The sequence below is a fragment of the Labeo rohita genome, chromosome 10, assembly GCF_022985175.1.
Source record: "Labeo rohita strain BAU-BD-2019 chromosome 10, IGBB_LRoh.1.0, whole genome shotgun sequence".
NCBI classification, from domain to species: domain Eukaryota; kingdom Metazoa; phylum Chordata; class Actinopteri; order Cypriniformes; family Cyprinidae; genus Labeo; species Labeo rohita.
The window spans coordinates 19,887,294-19,911,170 of NC_066878.1; the positions used below are offsets into that span (position 1 = coordinate 19,887,294).

Genomic DNA, 23,877 nt, shown 5'->3' on the forward strand with positions numbered 1-23,877 from the left:
TGCCCAGATTTTTGATTTAAACTCAAATGCAGTTTAAATGAGGCTTCAGAGGGCTCTAAATGATCCCAGCCAAGGAAGAAGGATCTTATCTAGTAAAACGAGACGTCATTTTTTTTTTAGAAAAATAAAAATTTTTATACTTTTCAAGCACAAAAGCTTGTGTAGCACAGGCTCTGGGATACGCGTCCACAATGCTTCGAATTAGTGATGGGTCATTCATTTTGAACGAATCTTTAATATGACACGGGAAGAACGAGTCGTCTTGGGGAGTGATTTGTTCAGTCGTGCATGCGCAACATCCTATTAGGTTCTGTACTGGAATTAGTTCACCTGTTTTGAGTCGTTCTGGGTCTGTAGTTCTGCCTGTGTTAATCTATTGCCATCTATTGGAGCATAAGAGGCTGCGATGGCCGCAACATAAACTTTAAACGTGGAGGGGAAACGCCCCTTATCTAGCAGCTCTTGCAGGAAAAACAATATCAACGATATGTCACAGGAAACTGGGTCTGTGCCGCAGGCTGCACACCAGGCAGAAAAAACAGACCATTTGAAGGCATAGAGTCATCTTGTGGACAGAGCTCTGGCCTGAGAGACAGTATTCAGTACACTTTCGGGTAGGTTAGCAGGCTCACATCGAGGGGCCACAGGTGAAGAGCCCACAGTTCGGGCTGTGAGTGCCATATTGTTCTGTTCGCCTGAGAAAGGAGGTCTCGTCTCAGGGGAATGGGCCACGGGGCTGCTGAGAGCAGCCAAAACAGCTCTGCACACCAGTGCTGGATCTGCCAAAGCGGAGCTACTAACAGAAGTTTGTGCCTTTGATCCCTGATTCACCTGAAGAAACTGCGAGCGATTGGAGGAAAAGCGTAAAGGAGGAGTTTGGGCCAGTCGTTGGCCAATGCCTCCCTGTCCTTCAAAATAAATTGGGCAATGAGAGTTGTCTTCTGTGGAGAAGACCTCTGCCTTGCCAAAGATCTCCCAGATTTTCTGAAAAGGGAAGGACCGAGTACTTATATGCACTCCCTCGTAAGCCAATCTCAAGAATCGCCTGTGGTGGGGGCCAACCTAGATTTGAAAGTAAGCGTCTTTCAGATCCAGCGAACAAAACCAGTACCCTGGGTGCACTGGTGAGACGATCTGTTTTAACGTAATTATCCTGAATGGCCGTTTCATGAGGGCGCGGTTCTGAAATCAAGGATGGGCCTCAGGTCGCCATACTTTTTTCGGATGAGGAAGTAATGGCTGTAGAAGCCTGACTCGCTGTGAGCTGGGGGAACGAGGTCTCCACAGCACCTTTTGCCAGCAAATTCCTTACCTTGGTGTGCAAGACGTGCGCGTCCCTGTCCTGAACCAAGGTAGATCTTCGAGCGAATTGAAGTGTTTAGCCTCGTGCTATTATCCCCAAAACCCAGTTTGTCACTCCGGGGATGGCCTGCCAGGCCTTGGTGTTTTATTTCTTTCGCTATAACAGCGATCAGTTGTGCAGGCACAGTCAGAACGGACCCAGGGTTTTTCACAAACATGGGGTGCACAACAGAGGTTGCTTTGGGGGTTGGTCCGGCTGCAGCAAGGCTTGGGCCCTCCCTCTTCCTGTCCAGCAAATCAGGAAGACGCCTTAGACGGAAGCAAGATGAACCAAGCAGTAAGTAATTTATAGTGTTCTTTGTCTGTTTGATTACGTCATTAATTGATCTTTACCATACATCTCTGCCACATGTACATCAACTTGACATAGTCACCACTAGTAAGCTACTACTAAATATATTGTAAAAACTTTAATTTGCTGTGAAGTTGCTTTGTAACGATATATGTTGTGAAAAGCGCTATAAAATATACATTTGAATTGAATTGAATTGAACTGAAGTAATAGCACATTTAGGACAAAGGTAATTTCTTGTTGGGTATTCAGTAATTACCAAATAAATATGTAGAAGCCATTTCTATGGAAGTAATAATATTTTGAGTTTATTTAGTAAAATCTGAAATAAAGCCTGTGTTGCAAATGAAACGTAGAAATTGGAATATAAACAGTTAACCAGTGATGTAGCATAACGTAATTTGATTGGCTGTTAGATTTAGTATGAAAGAAATAGAACCCCGCAAATCAGTCAGAAGCCACTGGACTTTTGAGCAACACAGTCTTTTGACCTATGCAAAACTGCAAGTTAATTTGTAAGAAAAGTAAATATCCTAAGTTTTTATGCTTTAAGATTTATAATTAAACAGTCAAACGAAGAACTTTGGATTCAAGACTTTTATTCACTGACCTTTTTGTGTTGAGTACAAAAGAACTCCGAAGTCCTAAGCTAGTGAGTCGGCTTATTGCGCTCACAAAAAAATATAATGATTAAAACTACTTGCTAACTATGATCAATTAATACAGAATAATCAGTTATTAGTAATCACAACAGTAACATCTAAAAACGATCCCTCACTAATTACCTTGTCAGCCTGCAGGTACTAGTGGTGATCTGGACCATTACTGTAAAGTGAAAAACAAGTTTACCTTTTCACTGCTCGATTTAAGAGCTAGTTTTAGTACTAAAACACGTTCTCTTGAATCTGCAAGTCATGAGCTACTTTTAGCCTTAAGATCTTTTGTGAATACGGGTCCTGACATTTTTAAAGGTGCAGGATGTTATCGGTGAAGAATTTAAGCAGGGATGCCCAAACGTGGTCCTGGAGGGCCGGTGTCCTGCAGAGTTTAACTCCAACTTGCCTCAACACACCTGCCAAAAAAATTCTAGTATACCTAGTAAGAGCTTGATTAGCTGGTTCAGATGTGTCTAATTGTGATGCAATCTAGGAAAACCCAACACATGGAGAAGCTGTACCTTTTTTAGGTTTTGATACCATATAAAAGCTGGGTTCAAGCCCTTTCCAAAACTGTTTTTATTTGCTCCATAGCTTGAACATAACAAAAGTTATAGCTATGATTTTCAGGAATGGATTTTTGAGAAGACAGGTTTAAAGTGAGACGGCTTTCACAAGAGCTGTTTGTCAGAAGCGCTATACTGCATCATTACACAAACTAACATTACTCTGAAGAGGACAGTTTTCCCTTTAGTAACTTCATCTAGATGTGAAATAGTTCATTATAACATTGTTTAAGGCACTGACCTCATCAAAATTGAGCAGATTGAGATGAGTAAGATCGTTTAAGTGAGCAGCTACTTCAGACTGTGTTGTTCTCTTGCACTCCACCCTCTCACGATATTAAACAATAAATAAATAATTTTAAAAAAGTATGCGGTAGCTTACACAGGACTGGCAGGGAATGTGCATTGACACATCTTTATTAAATATATTATGTGGTTTATTTTGATACAGTAACGTTTTTGTGGTTTTCAGAGAAAGCATCGTAGCACGTTCTTAACAAGAGAAAGACAGTCATTTCTGCTTGCTGCAATAAATCGCTGTTTTTCTGCACTAAGCAAGTGAATTTTGGCAAGATATTTTCAGAGATGATAGACAAGACATTATAGAATAATAATTTAATGAAAACCAAATTTTGACAAAAAAAAAATTGACATTCAACCTATTTTTTTAATTTCCTGAATATATCCCAGTGTGACATTCAAATTTTCATAGATCGCATCACAATTTTGGTTGGAGCTAAACTCTGCAGGCCCTCCAGGACGTTTTTTAGTTATTTAAAACATCCCGATGTAGTAGAGCTTGCACTAGTAGCTAAACTTGTGTGTGTGTTTGTGTGTGAACGTCTCAGAGGTTTGTTACCATTTTGTGCCCATCACCTGCTATTTCCTGCTATAGCGACACTAACTCTAAAAGTTTGTGCACATCTTGAACACACATAGACAAATATAACATAGACAAATACAAGATGCACACATTATGTGCACATCTTGAACACACATAGACAAAACAAGAACTACACCTTGGACACACCATTACACCTGTGATAAAATCAATACATCAAACACTGTATTTCTAAATATTCAAATTGGGTATTGTTTGACCTGTGAGCACTTTGATTGCATGTGCAGTACATCCTGTTTGATTTCGCATTAAATTTCTTCTGTATAAATATGACCTTGAGAATAACTTTGTGGAATGGTATTAGTCGCCTACAACAAACTGTATCCTGGAGCAATGAAGGTTTTTTTTAGAGCATCCTGCTACTCTTCTGCTGCCAGTTTCTCCACTTTCTGGGTAAACTATGTGTTTTGGTAACATAAATTTACCCACTAACTCTAGAAGTTTGCCTGAGCATTGCAATTATTTCTCATTTACTAGAATTCAATCAAATGGCTTTTTCCAACTTTTCGTGTGTTCTGTGCGTAGCATAATAATTCTTGTGCGTGGTCGCAGCTTAGAGGGAACATTGCTCCTGAATATGACACCAAACAAGTGTTCCAACACATAACTGCAGCCAAATGATGGGCTATTTATCTCTTCCTTGCTCTGCTTGAAGATAATGTTAACCAAATCTGAGTTAACCTCAATTATCCTTTATGCACAGTTGCTCATTCCAGGCCAATCAGGAAACACATTTTGACTAAATAAACTATTACTCAGTGGCATTTGCAATCAGTGTGGGCGCAACTAACAAGATTATAGTATTTGCATCTCAGAAGAGGAGAATCCACAGTGAGTGCTAAATTGTGACCTAACAGGACAAAGTTGTTTTAATTTAATTACTTTTACTGTTTTATTCTTACTTATACTGAATTCATTTACAGTATACAAATGATTTCTCTGGAACAGGTCTGTTTATATTTCTTATTTATGGGTTTTAGTTTTGACTATTCTTGTGTAAGACTGCCGCTGGGTAATTTCCTTTCATTATGTGCACATCTTGAACACACATAGACAAAACAAGAACTACACCTTGGACACACCATTACACCTCAAACACTGTATTTCTAAATATTCAAATTGGGTATTGTTTGACCTGTGAGCACTTTGATTGGCTGTGCGGTACATCCTGTTTAATTTTGCATGAATCTATTTTGTATAAATATGACCTTGAGAATAACTTTATGGAATGTTGTGGTAGTCGCCTACAACAAACTGTTTCGTGAAGCAATGAAGGTTTATCAGAGCGTCCTGCTACTCTTCTGCTGCCAGTTTCTCCACACTCTGGGTAAACTATGTGTTTTGGTAACATAAATTTAAAATAACATTTGCTAGTTTACATTCTAATTAAAAATATAAATATATTTAATTTGTATTTATTTTAAACATATTTGTATTTGCAATCACTGATTATTTTGCACCATGTTTTCTCAGCCTTAGACTGTACTGTGATAAGCGGTAACCTGAAGCAGATAGACGCTGGGGCAGGCTCCGTGGTTGGAGTGAACGATAAAAATGAAGCGTTCGTCCTGATTGATAATGTCTTCACAAAAATCAGCCCGTCTCTAACGCACTTCAGCGTTGGTCCTGCTGGTCAGCTGGGGGTGGATTCAGCAAACAACATCTTCAAGCTTCAGAGCGGTTCCTTCATTTGGTTTCCAGGTAAAGAGTGCAATAGTGCAAAATTACAGAAAAGTCATGTTTAATCTGTTATTAATGTACATGATCTTTGAAGACATTGTTTTAAATCCATGTTCCCAAATGTCTTCTAATTGTTGATTTCCAGTTAAACCAATCTTTCATCCAACCTGTTGTTGTATTGTTAGGGCTTCTCAAACAGGTGGATGCTGGAGGTGATCAGATCCTTGCAGGTGTCACTAAGAATGATGAAATTTTCTGTTTAAATATGGATGCTAACAACAACTGGCCATCTAGCACTGCTCCTTGGGTTAAACTTAATGGAGGGCTGAAGCATTACAGCTGCGGTCCGTACAGCTGTTGGGGAGTGAGCGCGGATGACCTAATCTGGATCATGAAGGTATTTAGCGCAAATACAAGCACTAGAGACCAAGCTCAAGTGCACGAATATATATATATAAAAAATAAAGAAGTAAACTGGAGCAGCTAAATGCAAAAAAAGTTTCTTGATGTGACTATACTATAACTGACTGCTTTGTGCCTCTTTTGGTCTCATGCAGGATGTGTCTAATAAAGTCTGTTCTGGGTCTGGTGGCTTTGTGAATATTCCTGGACGACTGGCCATGATTGAAGTAGCAACTGATGGCAGTGTCTTTGGTGTCAATTCTCAAGGGATGTTATACAAAAGGTGAGCTTAAAAGGTATCAGATATATAAACAAAGGTGATGAATTCAAAATGATTATGCTGTATTCAAGAAACCTTTATTTTTGTCATTTGCAGAAATGGCGTCACTCGCTCCAACCCCGCTGGCACAGACTGGCAACAGATGAATGCTTGTTCCAATGGCCACAAGCATGTGAGCTTTGACCTGGGAGTGCTGTGGGCTGTATGTGTCGACGGCTCCATCCGTAAATGTACTTTACAAAACTGCAGCAAGTGAGGAGTTCAATCATTAACAGAAACCTCAAAATAATCAGTCACTATTAACAGAAAACCTTGATTATACTTTTTCTTCTCTTTTTCTTGCTGATGAATAAATAAAGCATTATGAAAGCATCTGTCGCATCAGTGTTGTGTTTCTTCTGAGTATCATTTGGTTCAGTGGTTCTCAAACTGTGAGTATGTTTCAGGATATACACAACTGTGGAAATTTACACAATCACATTTTATTCAAATTGTTCATGTTTTATTTCTATAGGGTGAAGTCAGCTAAAATGGGCCACCATGACTTTTAAAACCATCAAATAAGCTATGCATGATATAATGATATTTTATAAATTAGCATGGGTCTCTAAAATAAATCACTTTTTTTTTATAAATGTGAAAAAGTATAATTGGTTTCAAATTCTGAGAGCTTGAGTATCAGCAGGTACATTATTGAGCCACTGGCAGGGAATGTGCATTGACACATCTTTATTAAATATATTATGTGGTTTATTTTGATACAGTAACGTTTTTGTGGTTTTCAGAGAAAGCATCGTAGCACGTTCTTAACAAGAGAAAGACAGTCATTTCTGCTTGCTGCAATAAATCGCTGTTTTTCTGCACTAAGCAAGTGAATTTTGGCAAGATATTTTCAGAGATGATAGACAAGACATTATAGAATAATAATTTAATGAAAACCAAATTTTGACAAAAAAAAAAATTGACATTCAACCTATTTTTTTAATTTCCTGAATATATCCCAGTGTGACATTCAAATTTTCATAGATCGCATCACAATTTTGGTTGGAGCTAAACTCTGCAGGCCCTCCAGGACGTTTTTTAGTTATTTAAAACATCCCGATGTAGTAGAGCTTGCACTAGTAGCTAAACTTGTGTGTGTGTTTGTGTGTGAACGTCTCAGAGGTTTGTTACCATTTTGTGCCCATCACCTGCTATTTCCTGCTATAGCGACACTAACTCTAAAAGTTTGTGCACATCTTGAACACACATAGACAAATATAACATAGACAAATACAAGATGCACACATTATGTGCACATCTTGAACACACATAGACAAAACAAGAACTACACCTTGGACACACCATTACACCTGTGATAAAATCAATACATCAAACACTGTATTTCTAAATATTCAAATTGGGTATTGGTTGACCTGTGAGCACTTTGATTGCATGTGCAGTACATCCTGTTTGATTTCGCATTAAATTTCTTCTGTATAAATATGACCTTGAGAATAACTTTGTGGAATGGTATTAGTCGCCTACAACAAACTGTATCCTGGAGCAATGAAGGTTTTTTTTAGAGCATCCTGCTACTCTTCTGCTGCCAGTTTCTCCACCTTCTGGGTAAACTATGTGTTTTGGTAACATAAATTTACCCACTAACTCTAGAAGTTTGCCTGAGCATTGCAATTATTTCTCATTTACTAGAATTCAATCAAATGGCTTTTTCCAACTTTTCGTGTGTTCTGTGCGTAGCATAATAATTCTTGTGCGTGGTCGCAGCTTAGAGGGAACATTGCTCCTGAATATGACACCAAACAAGTGTTCCAACACATAACTGCAGCCAAATGATGGGCTATTTATCTCTTCCTTGCTCTGCTTGAAGATAATGTTAACCAAATCTGAGTTAACCTCAATTATCCTTTATGCACAGTTGCTCATTCCAGGCCAATCAGGAAACACATTTTGACTAAATAAACTATTACTCAGTGGCATTTGCAATCAATGTGGGCGCAACTAACAAGATTATAGTATTTGCATCTCAGAAGAGGAGAATCCACAGTGAGTGCTAAATTGTGACCTAACAGGACAAAGTTGTTTTAATTTAATTACTTTTACTGTTTTATTCTTACTTATACTGAATTCATTTACAGTATACAAATGATTTCTCTGGAACAGGTCTGTTTATATTTCTTATTTATGGGTTTTAGTTTTGACTATTCTTGTGTAAGACTGCCGCTGGGTAATTTCCTTTCATTATGTGCACATCTTGAACACACATAGACAAAACAAGAACTACACCTTGGACACACCATTACACCTCAAACACTGTATTTCTAAATATTCAAATTGGGTATTGTTTGACCTGTGAGCACTTTGATTGGCTGTGCGGTACATCCTGTTTAATTTTGCATGAATCTATTTTGTATAAATATGACCTTGAGAATAACTTTATGGAATGTTGTGGTAGTCGCCTACAACAAACTGTTTCGTGAAGCAATGAAGGTTTATCAGAGCGTCCTGCTACTCTTCTGCTGCCAGTTTCTCCACACTCTGGGTAAACTATGTGTTTTGGTAACATAAATTTAAAATAACATTTGCTAGTTTACATTCTAATTAAAAATATAAATATATTTAATTTGTATTTATTTTAAACATATTTGCATTTGCAATCACTGATTATTTTGCACCATGTTTTCTCAGCCTTAGACTGTACTGTGATAAGCGGTAACCTGAAGCAGATAGACGCTGGGGCAGGCTCCGTGGTTGGAGTGAACGATAAAAATGAAGCGTTCGTCCTGATTGATAATGTCTTCACAAAAATCAGCCCGTCTCTAACGCACTTCAGCGTTGGTCCTGCTGGTCAGCTGGGGGTGGATTCAGCAAACAACATCTTCAAGCTTCAGAGCGGTTCCTTCATTTGGTTTCCAGGTAAAGAGTGCAATAGTGCAAAATTACAGAAAAGTCATGTTTAATCTGTTATTAATGTACATGATCTTTGAAGACATTGTTTTAAATCCATGTTCCCAAATGTCTTCTAATTGTTGATTTCCAGTTAAACCAATCTTTCATCCAACCTGTTGTTGTATTGTTAGGGCTTCTCAAACAGGTGGATGCTGGAGGTGATCAGATCCTTGCAGGTGTCACTAAGAATGATGAAATTTTCTGTTTAAATATGGATGCTAACAACAACTGGCCATCTAGCACTGCTCCTTGGGTTAAACTTAATGGAGGGCTGAAGCATTACAGCTGCGGTCCGTACAGCTGTTGGGGAGTGAGCGCGGATGACCTAATCTGGATCATGAAGGTATTTAGCGCAAATACAAGCACTAGAGACCAAGCTCAAGTGCACGAATATATATATATAAAAAATAAAGAAGTAAACTGGAGCAGCTAAATGCAAAAAAAGTTTCTTGATGTGACTATACTATAACTGACTGCTTTGTGCCTCTTTTGGTCTCATGCAGGATGTGTCTAATAAAGTCTGTTCTGGGTCTGGTGGCTTTGTGAATATTCCTGGAGCTCTGGCCATGATTGAAGTAGCAACTGATGGCAGTGTCTTTGGTGTCAATTCTCAAGGGATGTTATACAAAAGGTGAGCTTAAAAGGTATCAGATATATAAACAAAGGTGATGAATTCAAAATGATTATGCTGTATTCAAGAAACCTTTATTTTTGTCATTTGCAGAAATGGCGTCACTCGCTCCAACCCCGCTGGCACAGACTGGCAACAGATGAATGCTTGTTCCAATGGCCACAAGCATGTGAGCTTTGACCTGGGAGTGCTGTGGGCTGTATGTGTCGACGGCTCCATCCGTAAATGTACTTTACAAAACTGCAGCAAGTGAGGAGTTCAATCATTAACAGAAACCTCAAAATAATCAGTCACTATTAACAGAAAACCTTGATTATACTTTTTCTTCTCTTTTTCTTGCTGATGAATAAATAAAGCATTATGAAAGCATCTGTCGCATCAGTGTTGTGTTTCTTCTGAGTATCATTTGGTTCAGTGGTTCTCAAACTGTGAGTATGTTTCAGGATATACACAACTGTGGAAATTTACACAATCACATTTTATTCAAATTGTTCATGTTTTATTTCTATAGGGTGAAGTCAGCTAAAATGGGCCACCATGACTTTTAAAACCATCAAATAAGCTATGCATGATATAATGATATTTTATAAATTAGCATGGGTCTCTAAAATAAATCACTTTTTTTTTATAAATGTGAAAAAGTATAATTGGTTTAAAATTCTGAGAGCTTGAGTATCAGCAGGTACATTATTGAGCCACAGCACAACATTCAGGTAAAATGGGCCAATATAAAAACAAACAAACAAACAAAAAACACTGGTAATTTTGGCTGAAATAATTTTATTTTTAACAGTAAATGAACTCTATTGTCTTTAGTGAGCCATAGTAACAACACCACACATGTATTTCATTAAATAGAAAGGTGAATATTTTGTTAATGCATTTAAAAATGAACTGATCATGTTGTATAGGTGTGTGTTTCTGTGTATTGGTGTCTTTTGTGTGCCTGTATGTGTGCAAGCTTGCGTATTTAAAAAAAAAAAAAAAACCTGTTAAGATTTTGTATGGATTCATATCTAGACCTATTTTAAATCTATTTTTACCCTCACTTTCTGTGTAAAAGTTTGTGTGTGTATGCAGCCCATTTTACTACCATCTTCCTTTCTTTCCCTTTCTTTTCTAGTCTCTCTGTTTCCTTTCTTTGCATGTCCTCCTGCCATACTTTTTTAAAAGAATGTTAACATTTTGTACGGGTACATATCTAGGCCTATTAACCTATTTTCATCCTCAGTTTCTGTGTAAAAATGTGTGTGTGTGTGTGTGTATGCAGCCCATTTTAGCTAAAATTTGTGGCCCATTTTAGCTTAACCAGACATTTCTATCTGAAATTACCTTTTTCACAAAAATCAAAGTTTCTTTTTAAATTAAACTTTTTTTATTTGAAAGAGCATGTCAAAACATTGCTCATAAACCTTTGCTTTGTTGGTAAGCTTATTTTTAATTGCATTAGTACCCTTATTAGTGATGAATGAAATTTACTATGTCAGGCTTATTTGCCTTACAATTTCTCTGACCAGCTTCATTTAACATTCTGCCCTATACACCTTAAAAAAACAATCAAAATGATTGTTACATGTCAACAAATATTGAAGCAAGATCAGTTATTGTGATTTTCTGTAGAAAATTAAAGAGATATGACACTACAACCTTATCTGGCCCATTTTACCTGATAGCCCATTTTAAATGACTTCACCCTGTCTATAGTGTTCAACATTTGAAGCGGATCAAAACGTTCATCAAAGCTGTCCTAATATTACCCATTTTTGCCTTATATAGGACAACTTTGATGATCTTTTTTGATCAACTTCAAATGTACAATACTACTACTGTAATTACATTTTTAGTACATATTTATGTATCTGTAAAGTTGTATCATTTTACTTTTTATATATACTTATTCATTTCTTTTATATTATCAAGAAATGCAAATATTTTTCAGTGAAACTGCAAATGTCACTCTTGGTCCAAGATCTGGGAAGCAAAAAATTGAAAGATGATGTAGTACTTTTACATGCAGTACATAGAGTATTGGAATTGCTCATTTTTAAAGAAGATGGACAATTTGTTAAATGTTTACAAATCTCTTATTCAGTTTTGCTCCCAACATTTTATAGTCTACAGTTCTTTTGTTCAGATTTGTTTTAAAGAGAATTGGATTTAAAATAATATTTAATATCATTTATTAAATAATATTAATGATGTATAATGATGTGTCCAGCGGCATCACAAGATGTATGTGCACAACTAATACCCTGAGTTCATCAATGAAAGCCAGGAAAGACTGGTTGCCAACCGTGAAGAGTGTGCTGACAACTGGAGAGACAGTGACAGCTCGGAGAGACTGCCACCGGGGCAGAATGGGCTGGCAACCCAATCTGTGTCCTCTGTGAGGAGGGCTCCCAAAAAAGCTACAAAGAATTCACTGGGCAAATACCCCCATGTATGCTCCAGAGGGGGGAGGATGAACACCCCAGTTGGACGGATGCAATTGTTTTAGATCCGAGTAATAGAAAGTCTACTATGAATAGCCAGTGCATATGTGGCAATGTCTGCAAGAACAACCGCGGCTTAAAGATCCACCAAGCAAGAATGAAGTGTTTGGGAGGAGGAGGAGCAGCACAACACACAGGTGCCCAACCTGGTGAGATGCAGAAGGGGCCAGGCCCGGAGTCAGGAAGATGATGTCAACCAGATTTTGGAGGCAACGGTTAAGGGAGAGGCTGATGGAAAGTTTTATATTCATATCATGTTTAAAGATGTAAGTTGTATTTGTAGTTAAGTCATGGTAACCACAACACTTTCGACGGTAACTGTAGTTGTACTGTGATATTTGAAGTTGCTAGTTTGATGTGTCCTGTTAGCATGTAAACATATTTAAAAGAATTAGATTGTTATTAATAGCTTGCTATTAATGACTTACTTGTAATAATGGATGTATGTAAAATTTAATTATACATCATCTTCGCAGAGGTTTTGTTTTTTTGTTTTTTTTTTTGCTTCTGTAGATAGAACCATTTCTTTCTTTCTTTCCTTTTTTTTTTTTTTTTTTTTTTTAAAAAGGCCCAAAATGTACACAGCTTACAAAAGAAACATCACATAATGTAAATAAGTTGTCACGAATAAGGATATGTGAATAACTCAATTTTGACAAAAATGTCAGATAGAACCTTATAATTCTAAGGCAACGATGTATCCTGTTCTGTGTCCTAAACTCCTGAAACACTGGTGTCTCATTTTAGAGCGGTCACAATGCAATTTGGAAGGAAGTCAATTAAATCTGTATGTGGGCGTGTGTGTGTGAAATAATTTCAGATGTAACCCCCTTTGTAATCCTTAACATTTTCAAAAGTAACTGTAATTTAATTACACATTTTTCTCAGTAACTGTAACTAATTACAGTCACATTTATTTTGTAAATAATTTAAGTAATTCCGTTACATGTACCTAGTTACCCCCCAACTCACAGAGCGCTTGCTGAATGACAGAAAGCAGACACTGCTCTCACCACACATGCTTTTAAGCTTCCTGGTTACTACGTCTCCCCGCCTGTGATGTCTCGCACTTCCATTGGACTGATTCCACGCGTGATTCAGTGCATGGTCACGCTGAAGGCGTCCCCATAGCGTTTTGATACAGCTCGAGTTCCTAGAAGGGAACTACAGTTACTGTAGTAAACCATGGTAAGTGTCCTGTTTACAGCGCTTTAACTTCAAATTTCACAGCAAAACTACAGTTAGTGTGGTAAAAACATGGTAAGTGTCCTGTTTACTGTGTTTTAGCTTCAAATATCACAGCAAAATGCAAAGATAGCCTTGGATGTTATGGATTCTTGGATTATAATTCAGCGAATAAACATACGGCGCTAATCTGATTAATAAAGAAGACAGAATACATTTGAAACCAAACATTAAGACAGCGTATTTATGACTACTCACCCAACCTGTGACACATGTAAACTGATGGCAAATATCATAATGTGTGCTGAACGAGACTTCTTGAATGTGATATCATAGCGATCATCATCTCATCATAGACATATGTCTATGCATCTCATGTCCTTTGCGTCTGTGTTCTGACGGCAAGAGTTTCCTATTGAAATCAATGTAGGTCCCAGTTCGTCGATATAGTGACGCTGAAGGGCACCTAAAGGCGCTCGACCATTCTGCAGTTTTTGATGCCTTGGGAGTGAGAACGGTTTGGCCCTCCATACCCTCAGGAATACCCACAAGACACAAATTGCTTCTGTGAGAACGACACTCCAGATCTGTGCACTTAGCCTGAAGAGCCGCAATCTCGTTCTGTAAGGAGGCCACAACATTGCGGAGCCTTCGACATTGAGGCGCAAAATTTGGAAATATCCCTAACAATTTAACAGCTGTGATGAGTAAGTCAAAATGTGTTGTAACTTATGTAGAAAATACATATAGCAATCAGTTTGCAGAGCTCCCAACCTTGTGACTTCACATGTTAGATGCTAAACTAGAAGTCCAACATTTTTATTTTTAAACGTTTTTTTCATTATGGCAACATAATATAACACTCTACAATATTTCTATGAATAAATCTCTGACAGAGACCCCTCCTCTATGTGTGTATAGTTAGTAGGCATGCTGACATCATCCATAGCAATGAGGTCAGCCTTGCCCTTAATCTTAGTTTAAGACTTCTTTTTATTCCTTAGTAAAAGTTTGTCTCAGCAGCTTTGTGAATAGTTTTTAAGAGAAAACTCAAATTTTTTTTTCTGCTGTTTAGAAGAGCTACTAGTGGTACAATGATGTTTTGTGAAAGGCCCTGGTTTACAGACACATAAACATGTACTAAAATTGTAATTAGATAGAAATAAAACATGAACAATTTGAATAAAATGTAAACTGTGTAATTTTTCCATATATCCTGAAACTACCTTACAGTTTGAGAATCACTGAACCAAATGATACTCAAAAGAAACACAACACTGATGAGATAGATGCTTTTGTAATGCTTTACTGATTCAACAGCAAGAAAAAGAGAAGAAAAAAGGCAAAGTATAATCAAGCTTTTAGTTTTCTGTTAATTACTGATTACTTTTAAGTTTCTGTGAAAGACTGAGCTACTATGTTGCTCCAGAGACAGATTATAAAGAACATTTACGGATGGAGCCGTCAAGACACACAGCCCACAGCACTCCCAGGTCAAAGCTCACATGCTTGTGGCCATTGGGACAAGCAGTCATCTGTTGCCAGTCTGTGCCAGCGGGGTTGGAGTACGTGACACCCATTCTGCAATAGACAAAAATGATGGTTTCTTGAATACAGCATAATCATTCTTGATCAAATTTATCACTTTTGTTCAAACAACTTGTAATATTATGACTGTTCAGCTCACCTTTGGTATAACATCCCTTGAGAATTGACACCAAAGACTCTGCCATCAGTTGCTACTTCAATCATGGCCAGAGCTCCAGGAATATTCACAAAACTGCCAGACCCAGAACAGACTTTATCAGACACATCCTGCACAAAATCGAAAGAGACACAATCCAGTCAGTCACATCAAGAAACTTTTTTTTTTTTTTCTACTTAAACTCTAGTCTTTATTTCTTTATTTTCGATATACATTTTGGTGCACTTGAACTTGTTCTCCAGTTTCTGTATTTAACATCATGTCATTACCTTCTTGATGTAGATTTGGTCATTTTTGTTCACTCCCCAACAGCTGTACGGACCACAACTGTAGTACTTCAGGCTTCCAGTAAGTTGAACCCAAGAAGAGCCGGATGGCCATGGCCAGTTGTTGTTAGTATCCATATTTGCGCAATATATATTGTCATGCATATTGACACCTGCAAGGATCTGATCACCTCCAGCATCCACCTGTTTGAGAAGCCCTAACAATACAGTACAATCAACAGTTTGGATGAAAGAAAGTTTAAATGGAAAATCAATAATAAGATGATATATTTGGGACCATGGATTTAAAATAATTCAAATTAAGATAATCTACATTATTGACAGATTAAACATGCTTTTCTGTAATTTGTGCTTTCTGTAACTACTCACCTGGAATCCGAACGAAGGAGCCACCCTTAAGCTTTAAGATTTTGTTCGCTGAATCCACCCCCAGCTGACCAGCAGGACCAACACTGAAGTGTGTTAGAGATGTGCTGATCTTTGTGAAGATATTATCAATCAGGACAAACGCTTCATTTTTATTGTTCACTCCAACCACCGAGCCTGATCCAGCGTCTATCTGCTTCAGGTTACCGCTCACCACGGTACAGTCTAAACCTGTGAAAACATGGTGCAAAATAATCAGTGATTGCAAATGCAAATATGTTTAAAATAAATACAAATTAAATATATTTTGATTTTTATATAGAAAGTAAACTAGCAAATGTTTTTTAAATTTATGTTACCAAAACACAGAGAGTGGAGAAACTGGCAGCAGAAGAGTAACAGGATGCTCTGATAAACCTTCATTGCTCCACGATACAGTTTGTTGTAGGCGACTACCACAACATTCTCAAGTTTATTCTCAAGGTCATATTTATACAGAATAGATTCATGCAAAATAAAACAGGATGCACTGTACATCCAATCAAAGTACTCACAGGTCAAACAATACCCTATATGGATATTAAGAAATATAACAAAAAGATGCATGCATAAGTATGTACGTTATAGTGTGTGCTCTGAGTTCACATTTTCTTACAGTTTCTTACAGATATTGTGTCCAATATTTAGTTCTTGTTTTGTCTACGTGTGTCCCTGATGTGTACATACCCAAAGGAAATTACCCAAGCACAGTCTTACACAAGAACAGTCTGAAGAGAAGCCCAAGAATTATTAACAGACTTGTTCAGAGTCAGAAATCATTGAATTGAATTCAGCAAAAATAAGAATAAAATATAATCAGTAATTAAATGGAGACATCCTTCTCTTGTTAGGTCAGGTTTCAGCAGTCAGTGTGGATTCTCCTCCTCTAAGATGCAGGTAGGCCCAATACTAGAATCTCTGCACCCAGAATGATTGCAGATGCCACTGAGTAATAGTTTATTTAGTCAAAATGTGTTTCCTGATTTGATTAAAATGAGCAGCTATAGATTAAAGGATAATTCAGGTTCACTCGTTGTAGGTTAACATCATCTTCAAGCACAAGGAAGAGATAAACAGCCCATCATACGGCTGCAGTTATGTGTTGGAACACTTGTAACACTTGTTTTGTGTTATATTCAGGAGCAATGTTCCCTCTAAGCCGTGACCATGCACAATAATATGCTGTGCACAAAAATGAGTTGGGAAAGCCATTTAATTGCATTTTAGTAAATGAGAAATAATTGCAATGCTCAGGCAAACTTTTATAAAGTTAGTGTTGCTATAGAGTTAGAACAGGTTAATGCGGTATACAGGTTTTATAGAAAGAGAATGATGTGCACCAAATGAGTTACTGTAGAAATCGAATACTTTAATAATTGTGGACAAAATGTTTCAAAACAAGAGCCAACACAAACGCAATGACGTGAAATAAAACATCATCATGCTTTAAAGAAGAATGGCTTGATTAAGTAGTAGAAATAGCAGGTGACAAAACAGTACCAAAACACACACACACACACACACACACACACACAGGTTTACACCAGATACTGACACCTGTGAGGTGGATGGATTACCTCAGCAAAGGAGAAGTGCTCACTAACACAGATTTAGACAGATCTGTGAACAATATTTGAGAGAAATAGGTCTTTTGTGTACATAGAAAAAGTGTTAGATCTTTGAGTTCAGCTCATAAAAAATGGGGGCAAAAACAAAAGTGTTGCATTTATAATTTTGGTCAGTGTAGGTACTACTGGCACTTAACTAACACTTAAAAATACAGTCTTCCAATGTTAGAACAGTGCATCTTCACCATTTCTCCTGTCTTAGGATATTTTGCAGTGCATTGTGTTGTATCCTCTGGATTTATCCTCTCAAAGAATCTTTAGAACAGAAACATAACAGGGAAAAAGACAAGCAGCCAAAGAATATACAGCCATCTGCAAAACCCAGGTGCTGCTCCAAAACGTGGCCACCACCTTTGCTCACCATCCACTTTCTTAGTGACAGAAATGTGTTCTCTGAAAAACAATAAGTAGAAATGCCACACTTTTAAAAGGAAAAGCCCACAAAACCATAGTTGTTCTCTTACCATGAACTATCAGTCTTAGGGTGGTTGGCATGCTCATGGTCTTTCCTGATGCTTCATTGCAGTTGCCTTTAAAACACACAAAAAATGCAGTACATTTTAAATTCCATTAAAAATGATAACAAAAAGTAAAAGTCTAAAACTAGAAAGGCAGCTAACAGTTAGCCATAAAACTTGTTTAACCTATAACATACCATTTTATTTTCATTTTAGGCTACTGGCCAGCATTAACTACTAACACCTGAACAAAATGTCACATTAGTTAACCAAATGTTGAATAAAAGATAAGCGTTAGTAACGTTTGTTACCGCCATGTGGCGGGTAAATGTTACTAGGTTAAACTGGTGTGCAAAAATCTGACAAACACTCAGACAAACGAACATATATTTTTACCTTACTTGCTGATCTTATTCTCTCGTAAGATGCATCGACATACAGTGTAGATGTCCTCCAGAACTCTCCACTCTCGCAGGTTCATCCCCGGCACTGTCCCGCTGCTTCTGTGACTTCCTCCGACATGAAAGACAATATGAACCCATTATATATACTATCTACAGTGGATGCGGACAGTAAAGTGATGCCCCGGTATATTTCTGACTTGCAGATGTACTTCAAGTGCTCACGCTGTGTCTGACATGAAGGACAGACGGATTTTCCAATCATTACAAGTGATGCAACACATCCAGTATAGTCCGTCCCAAGCTGTTGTGGCATTGTAGATGCAGTGTAGGGCAAATAAAATGATCTTAATAGAATACCGCCAAAGAGGCTGTTATAGCAAATACAGTAGTATACAGCAATTTAAAAAAATACAGTAAGTCTCTGTATTTGGGGTCTGACGTCACAGAAAACTTCCATGATGCAATGGTTATTACAGTTATTTACTGCAAAGGGAATTTGCAGTATTATACTGGGTGATATACAGTCAATAACACTAGAAATGAAAGAAATGTCTAACAGTGTAGTTTGAGAACTAAAAGATACTTAAAAGAAACACAACACTTATGAGATGCTTTCATAATGCTTTATTGGTTCAACAGCAAGAAGAAAATTGAAAAAAAGGGGAAAGTATAATCAAGCTTTTAGTTTTCTGTTAATGACTGATTACTTTGAAGTTTCTGTGAATGACTGAGCTCCTCTGTTGCTGCAGAGACAAATTATTTCACGAGTTCACACTAACATATAATGAAACAGTAAAGATTATGCGTATTTGGTGTGCTGACTGAGGGAAATTTTGGCCCAAGCCTAGAGTACCCAATTTTTGACCGAGAATGAAATGGGCTTCATGTACTTCTCAGAAATATACTTGAAATGACATATTCAAGATATAGTTGTGCTCCTAGAATTTGTGTTTCCATTGTTATATGGTAGGGGGCGCTATTACAGATATTCTGTACAGAATTTCCAAAAAACACAAGTGACGAAGAAACCTAAACAACATGCTTCCACATGTAATCTAACACGATCATCAGACATAAAACAGCATCAAAACTGTGTAATATTGTGGAATAAAATGTCGGCCAATGAAGACGAAATAATGACTGTAAAGCTTTGGGGTGTTGATCAACTCCATCTACGTTATGTCTTTTTTTCAGCGTTTAGTTCAAAATGTTGTTTAATTCTTTGTTTTTTATATATGAAACTTACCCACATTCAAGTGTTTAAAAAAGAATGCATAAAGCTAGAATAAAATGATTTTGTTTACAAGCAGATGCCCTGTTCTTTCTTTTGATGTTTTGTATGTTCCGATATTCAACAAAATATATACAAATTAATACCTAAATAGGGACATAGTAGTATACTTGATGTAAAGATCACTTAAAGAAAACTTACAATTATACTAGCAGTATGAAACTACTAAACTAATAGTTTCCTAAACCTATACTTCAAAGTGTACTAAAATGCTACTACACGTATTTAATAATTAATCAGTAAACCTATAAGTTCACTTTTGGTGTAGTTGCAGTACAAGCTAAAAACATTGATGTAAACTACTGTTATACTTAAACTATACTTAAAAGTATACTTTTATATACTAGAAGGTGGGCAAATATAGTCCCAATGAGTATTGGAATAGTACACTTACGAGTATACTTCTAGTGCACTAATATTTGTAAACTTACTATATAAAGTATATTTAAAAATATAATTGAACTTTACTTAAGTATGCTTAATAAAAGGATCTTGAAGTATACTACTTTTTGGTAAGGGCTCTACTGAAAATTTTAATTGCTTTAGTTTTGATTACATTATTAATTTTGACTGAATAGTTTTTAGTTTAGTCTAGTTTTAGTCGACTAAATATCATAAGATTTTAGTCAACTAAATCTACAGTAGATTCAGTTGGCTAAAATCGAATGGGTTTAGTTACAGTGTAATGCATTTATTAAGCATTGATATTACCAGTCTCATTCTATAGGTTTGATATTAAGGTTTTATCATGATAGACACAGATTTAACTGCTGTGACATACAGCATGCCTTTATATTAAAATTAAATGAAACCACATTTCATACAGAACACGGTCTTCTTTTCAATGAAATACCAATGGTTAAATAGGCTAATTATGGATTCTTTATAACAACTTGTTTACCACATTCTTCATTCTTCCAAGCGGACATATTTATTTATCTAAATTTAGATTAATCTTTATTAGGGCTACTAAAGTGATTTATTCAAGAGCAGTGAGTGAGTTTCTGTCTTTCTTTTGTTGCTTGATTAACATCAAGGCCACAGACAAGAGGCCTAGCAGCTAAATTAGTCTGGTCTCCCTTTAAAACCGAATGCATGGATGCAATGTACTGATACACGTCCGATATTCTCCCAACTGTTTACGTTCACCCAAGACATAACCAAGTCTGTTTACATTAAAACTCATCAAAATGGACAATTTAACATTATTTTGTGTGTATTTCTCTGTTCTTGAGATGCGAAGGAGCACCCGTGTGCAGTGTGAGAGGCGCTGCTTTGGTGTCTGCACTCAGAAAACCGGACCGAACTGAGATCTCTTTTGCGTCGTCAAATTTATCCACATGTATGCTCTTCTCTTACAGATATTCTCTATACAGATATTGACATTTTTTGAACATTTTATGAGACGTGCAGTAAAAGAAAGCTAGCTTATGTCCCACCGGATAGATCAATAGGTCAGTCATCCCTCACTAACATTTTTGACTCATTTTTATTAGTTTACAAATATGTCAACAGATTTTTGTCATAAACTTGTTTTGAATGACAAGACCTTTGTTTCGTTATCATCTCATTCTTGTCAGTCAAAAATTGAAATTAACACTGGTAAAGTATTTCAAAGCATTTGTCTCAAAGTAATTGTCTCCTGTTTTCTAAGATCTGTACACAAATCACTTAAAATCAGTTAAAAAGAGCTTGAGGATATTGCATAACAAAATCATTTAGAGATATGAAAACCAAAAAATGCCTAATAGAAGCTTAATCATAAACAGTTTGTTCAATAACAGGAGTTATGAGAAGAGCTCTTTCAATGGGACAGTTAATAACAATTAATAATGAAAGTTCAAAACTGAAATTTGTTGTTTTTATAGACTTTCTTATCTGGGAAGTCACATATGTCCACATCCAGCAGTCAGTCACTGAATACAAAAAGGTCACACAGTAAAAGGTATGTCAGTGAACTGAGGACCATAAAATATTGAACACAGTGATAGAGTGCACTTTCTGCATGCAACTACTGAAATAGTTAATTGAACAAAAGTAAATGGCCAAGGGCCCAACTATAAGGAACACTAATTATCATAATGCTTACAGACTTCAGCAACCTGTACATGTACCATATGGAAGAAATAAAGCCAAACTGGTTTGCAATAAGTGAATATGGTAATTCTGTTTTTGCAGTTGTTTAATCATCATCTGGTGAGATATTTATTTCATTAAAAGCTGTGTTGCTTCACTTTTTTCTATTCTTGCTGTTCCTCTTATTCTTAGTAATTCTGTTTGTTAATCGTAGGTGTCATCACTAATGCTCAGTCATCACATGTAGAGTGAATCTACTTTATTTCACTAACTGCAACACTGCTTCAGTGTTACTTTTACTCTCTATAGATTAGGACCATATGTAAACTGAGCAGTGTTTGTTTAGTACTGGAGATTTTACTGTGTAAACGTAACCAGCAACATGTTTGTCTTTACTAAACAATTTATTCAAATTAATTTGAAAAATTGTCTTGGTCTTTAACTACTGTTGTAGCCATTTATGAAAGTGCTTTTATTTTATTTGTGTTTAAATATTATTTGTTTGTGTTTTGTTTAGTTCAATTTGTTAATTAAGAAAGAAACTTGTAAGCATCATAAGGGGGTGTAAAAAATGGACAGCAGTACGCCGGAAGAAAGGAGTAGGACAGGTATCATTTTTTGACAGACTTCAAGGAACTGTTTTGTTTTAGCAGAATGCTCTGATAAACCTTGCTGTTTAGATCTGTTTAAAGTCAGAAATCATTTACATGAGTGAATTCAGTATATAAGTAGGGATAAAATATGATCAGTAATGAAATGCAGACAACCTTCTCTTGCTATGATCAGTAATGAAATGCAGACAACCTTCTCTTGCTACGGCAGGATTCAGCAGTCAATGTGGATTCTCCTCCTTTCAGTTGCAGGTACTAGAAACTTGTTAGTTGCACCCGCAATGATTCCAAATGACACTGAGGAATAGTTTATATAGCCAAAATCATATGGCTGAAGTCAAAAGTTTACATACACCTTCCAGAATCTGCAAAATGTTATTTACCAAAATAAGAAAACAATAGCTGAGTTTATAAAAATGACCCCATTCAAAAGTATACATAGACTTGATTAGTGTTTAGTGATAGTTGTTTATGAGTATGGAAGAAAATCAATGACAAATGTCTTTAAAACAAAAAAGCACTAACTGAAAAAATAATGCCTTAAATGAACAGTGCTGGCATTTTAATGACTTGTATTTTCAGGGCTTGCATTTTAGGTCCTGAAGTTTAACATAGTTGTTTATTTAAGCTGTGAATATTTCAATTAAAAATATTTCACACACATTTTCATAATTAAAAATTATGAAATAATGCAAGGTCTGTAAAGGTACGGTGTTCTCAAAAAACTTCTGGGTCCACCCCTGTGCAGGTCCCTCAGTACCTTGGCCTGATGAACCTGCAGCAATGCCATGGCGTGTAGGGCAGAGGCAGCTTCTCCACAGGCCGCATAAGAACTGCCAATCAGAGCTGACGAGTGCCTATAGGCCCAGGAGGGGAGCAACGGCTTGCCCCGCCAGGTAGAAACGATATTTGGACACAATTTCATTGCTACCGACCACTCCATCGGAGGGACCTCCATGTACCCTTGCGCTGCCCCACCATCGAGGGTGGTGAGGGAGAACAAGCCACTGGAGCGGTTTCTGGCAGTGAAAGATACCGTGCACAACCCAGTGAGCTCATCATGCACTTCCAGAAAGAAAGGCACCGGGGTGGGGCCCTCAGAACCAGCGTGAGCCACCCTGAGAAAACCAATCCAGCCTCAAAGGTTCAGAACACGGTGGAGGCTTCCAGTCAAACCCAACCCTCTCGGCAGCGCGGCAATCCAGTTTCGTATCCGGTATTGCTGGGCACCCAGAGGGCAGCAGTGCAGCCGTACCATCCTCTCCAGAAAGATCTGGCTTACCCTCCGATGCAGCAATCGACATCCATGGTACCCCTCGAGAGGGGCCCAGACCATTTCTTGGGCAGCTCCACAGGCTGCAAAGGGCTAGCAGAAGGAGAAGCCCTCGGAGGTTGGTTCCTCAGAGGGGAGTTCCTCACCATCACCGTGAGACCAGCCAGGCAACTGCTTCTGCTAGGAGGAACACCAGATCTGGGCAGAGGCACTGAAACCCCACTCCTTTGCAGGAAACAGAGTCTCATCAGCAACTCCGCAACGGTCACTCTCCCACAATGAGAGCATGATTCGCCCAAACACATGAGGCAGTGATCGTGACTATCACCCGGCGCCAGGTAAC

At 37.3% G+C, this 23,877-nt stretch overlaps 3 protein-coding genes across 7 annotated transcripts in view; 2 read left to right on the forward strand and 1 right to left on the reverse strand.

Annotated features, from left to right (window-relative positions):
• The window catches only part of LOC127171652 (fish-egg lectin), a 214,884-nt gene that overhangs the window by 156,962 nt on the left and 34,045 nt on the right, over nucleotides 1–23,877 (reverse strand). The window contains exons 1-5 of one of the 5 annotated variants that reach the window (XM_051120423.1): nucleotides 16,120–16,353; nucleotides 15,758–15,985; nucleotides 15,371–15,585; nucleotides 15,084–15,211; nucleotides 14,704–14,977 (exon numbers count right to left, since the gene is read on the reverse strand). The exons of 1 other annotated variant lie outside the window; for it this stretch is intronic. In XM_051120423.1, the coding sequence (XP_050976380.1) occupies nucleotides 14,833–14,977; nucleotides 15,084–15,211; nucleotides 15,371–15,585; nucleotides 15,758–15,985; nucleotides 16,120–16,291 (888 nt within the window). In that variant the 5' untranslated portion in view covers nucleotides 16,292–16,353 and the 3' untranslated portion in view covers nucleotides 14,704–14,832. Of the gene's footprint in view, nucleotides 1–14,703; nucleotides 14,978–15,083; nucleotides 15,212–15,370; nucleotides 15,586–15,757; nucleotides 15,986–16,113; nucleotides 16,360–23,877 lie in introns of those variants that run through there. 3 more of the 5 variants (XM_051120421.1, XM_051120425.1, XM_051120422.1) reach the window with 3 other exon arrangements.
• On the forward strand, nucleotides 4,586–6,505 carry LOC127171655 (fish-egg lectin-like). Its single transcript, XM_051120429.1, has 5 exons — nucleotides 4,586–5,104; nucleotides 5,251–5,478; nucleotides 5,643–5,854; nucleotides 6,015–6,142; nucleotides 6,236–6,505. The coding sequence occupies exons 1-5, from the start codon at nucleotides 4,960–4,962 to the stop codon at nucleotides 6,393–6,395; spliced, it is 873 nt and encodes a 290-aa protein (XP_050976386.1). The 5' UTR covers nucleotides 4,586–4,959; the 3' UTR covers nucleotides 6,396–6,505.
• Nucleotides 8,522–10,047, forward strand: LOC127171654 (fish-egg lectin-like). Its single transcript, XM_051120427.1, has 5 exons — nucleotides 8,522–8,681; nucleotides 8,828–9,055; nucleotides 9,220–9,431; nucleotides 9,592–9,719; nucleotides 9,813–10,047. The coding sequence occupies exons 1-5, from the start codon at nucleotides 8,537–8,539 to the stop codon at nucleotides 9,970–9,972; spliced, it is 873 nt and encodes a 290-aa protein (XP_050976384.1). The 5' UTR covers nucleotides 8,522–8,536; the 3' UTR covers nucleotides 9,973–10,047.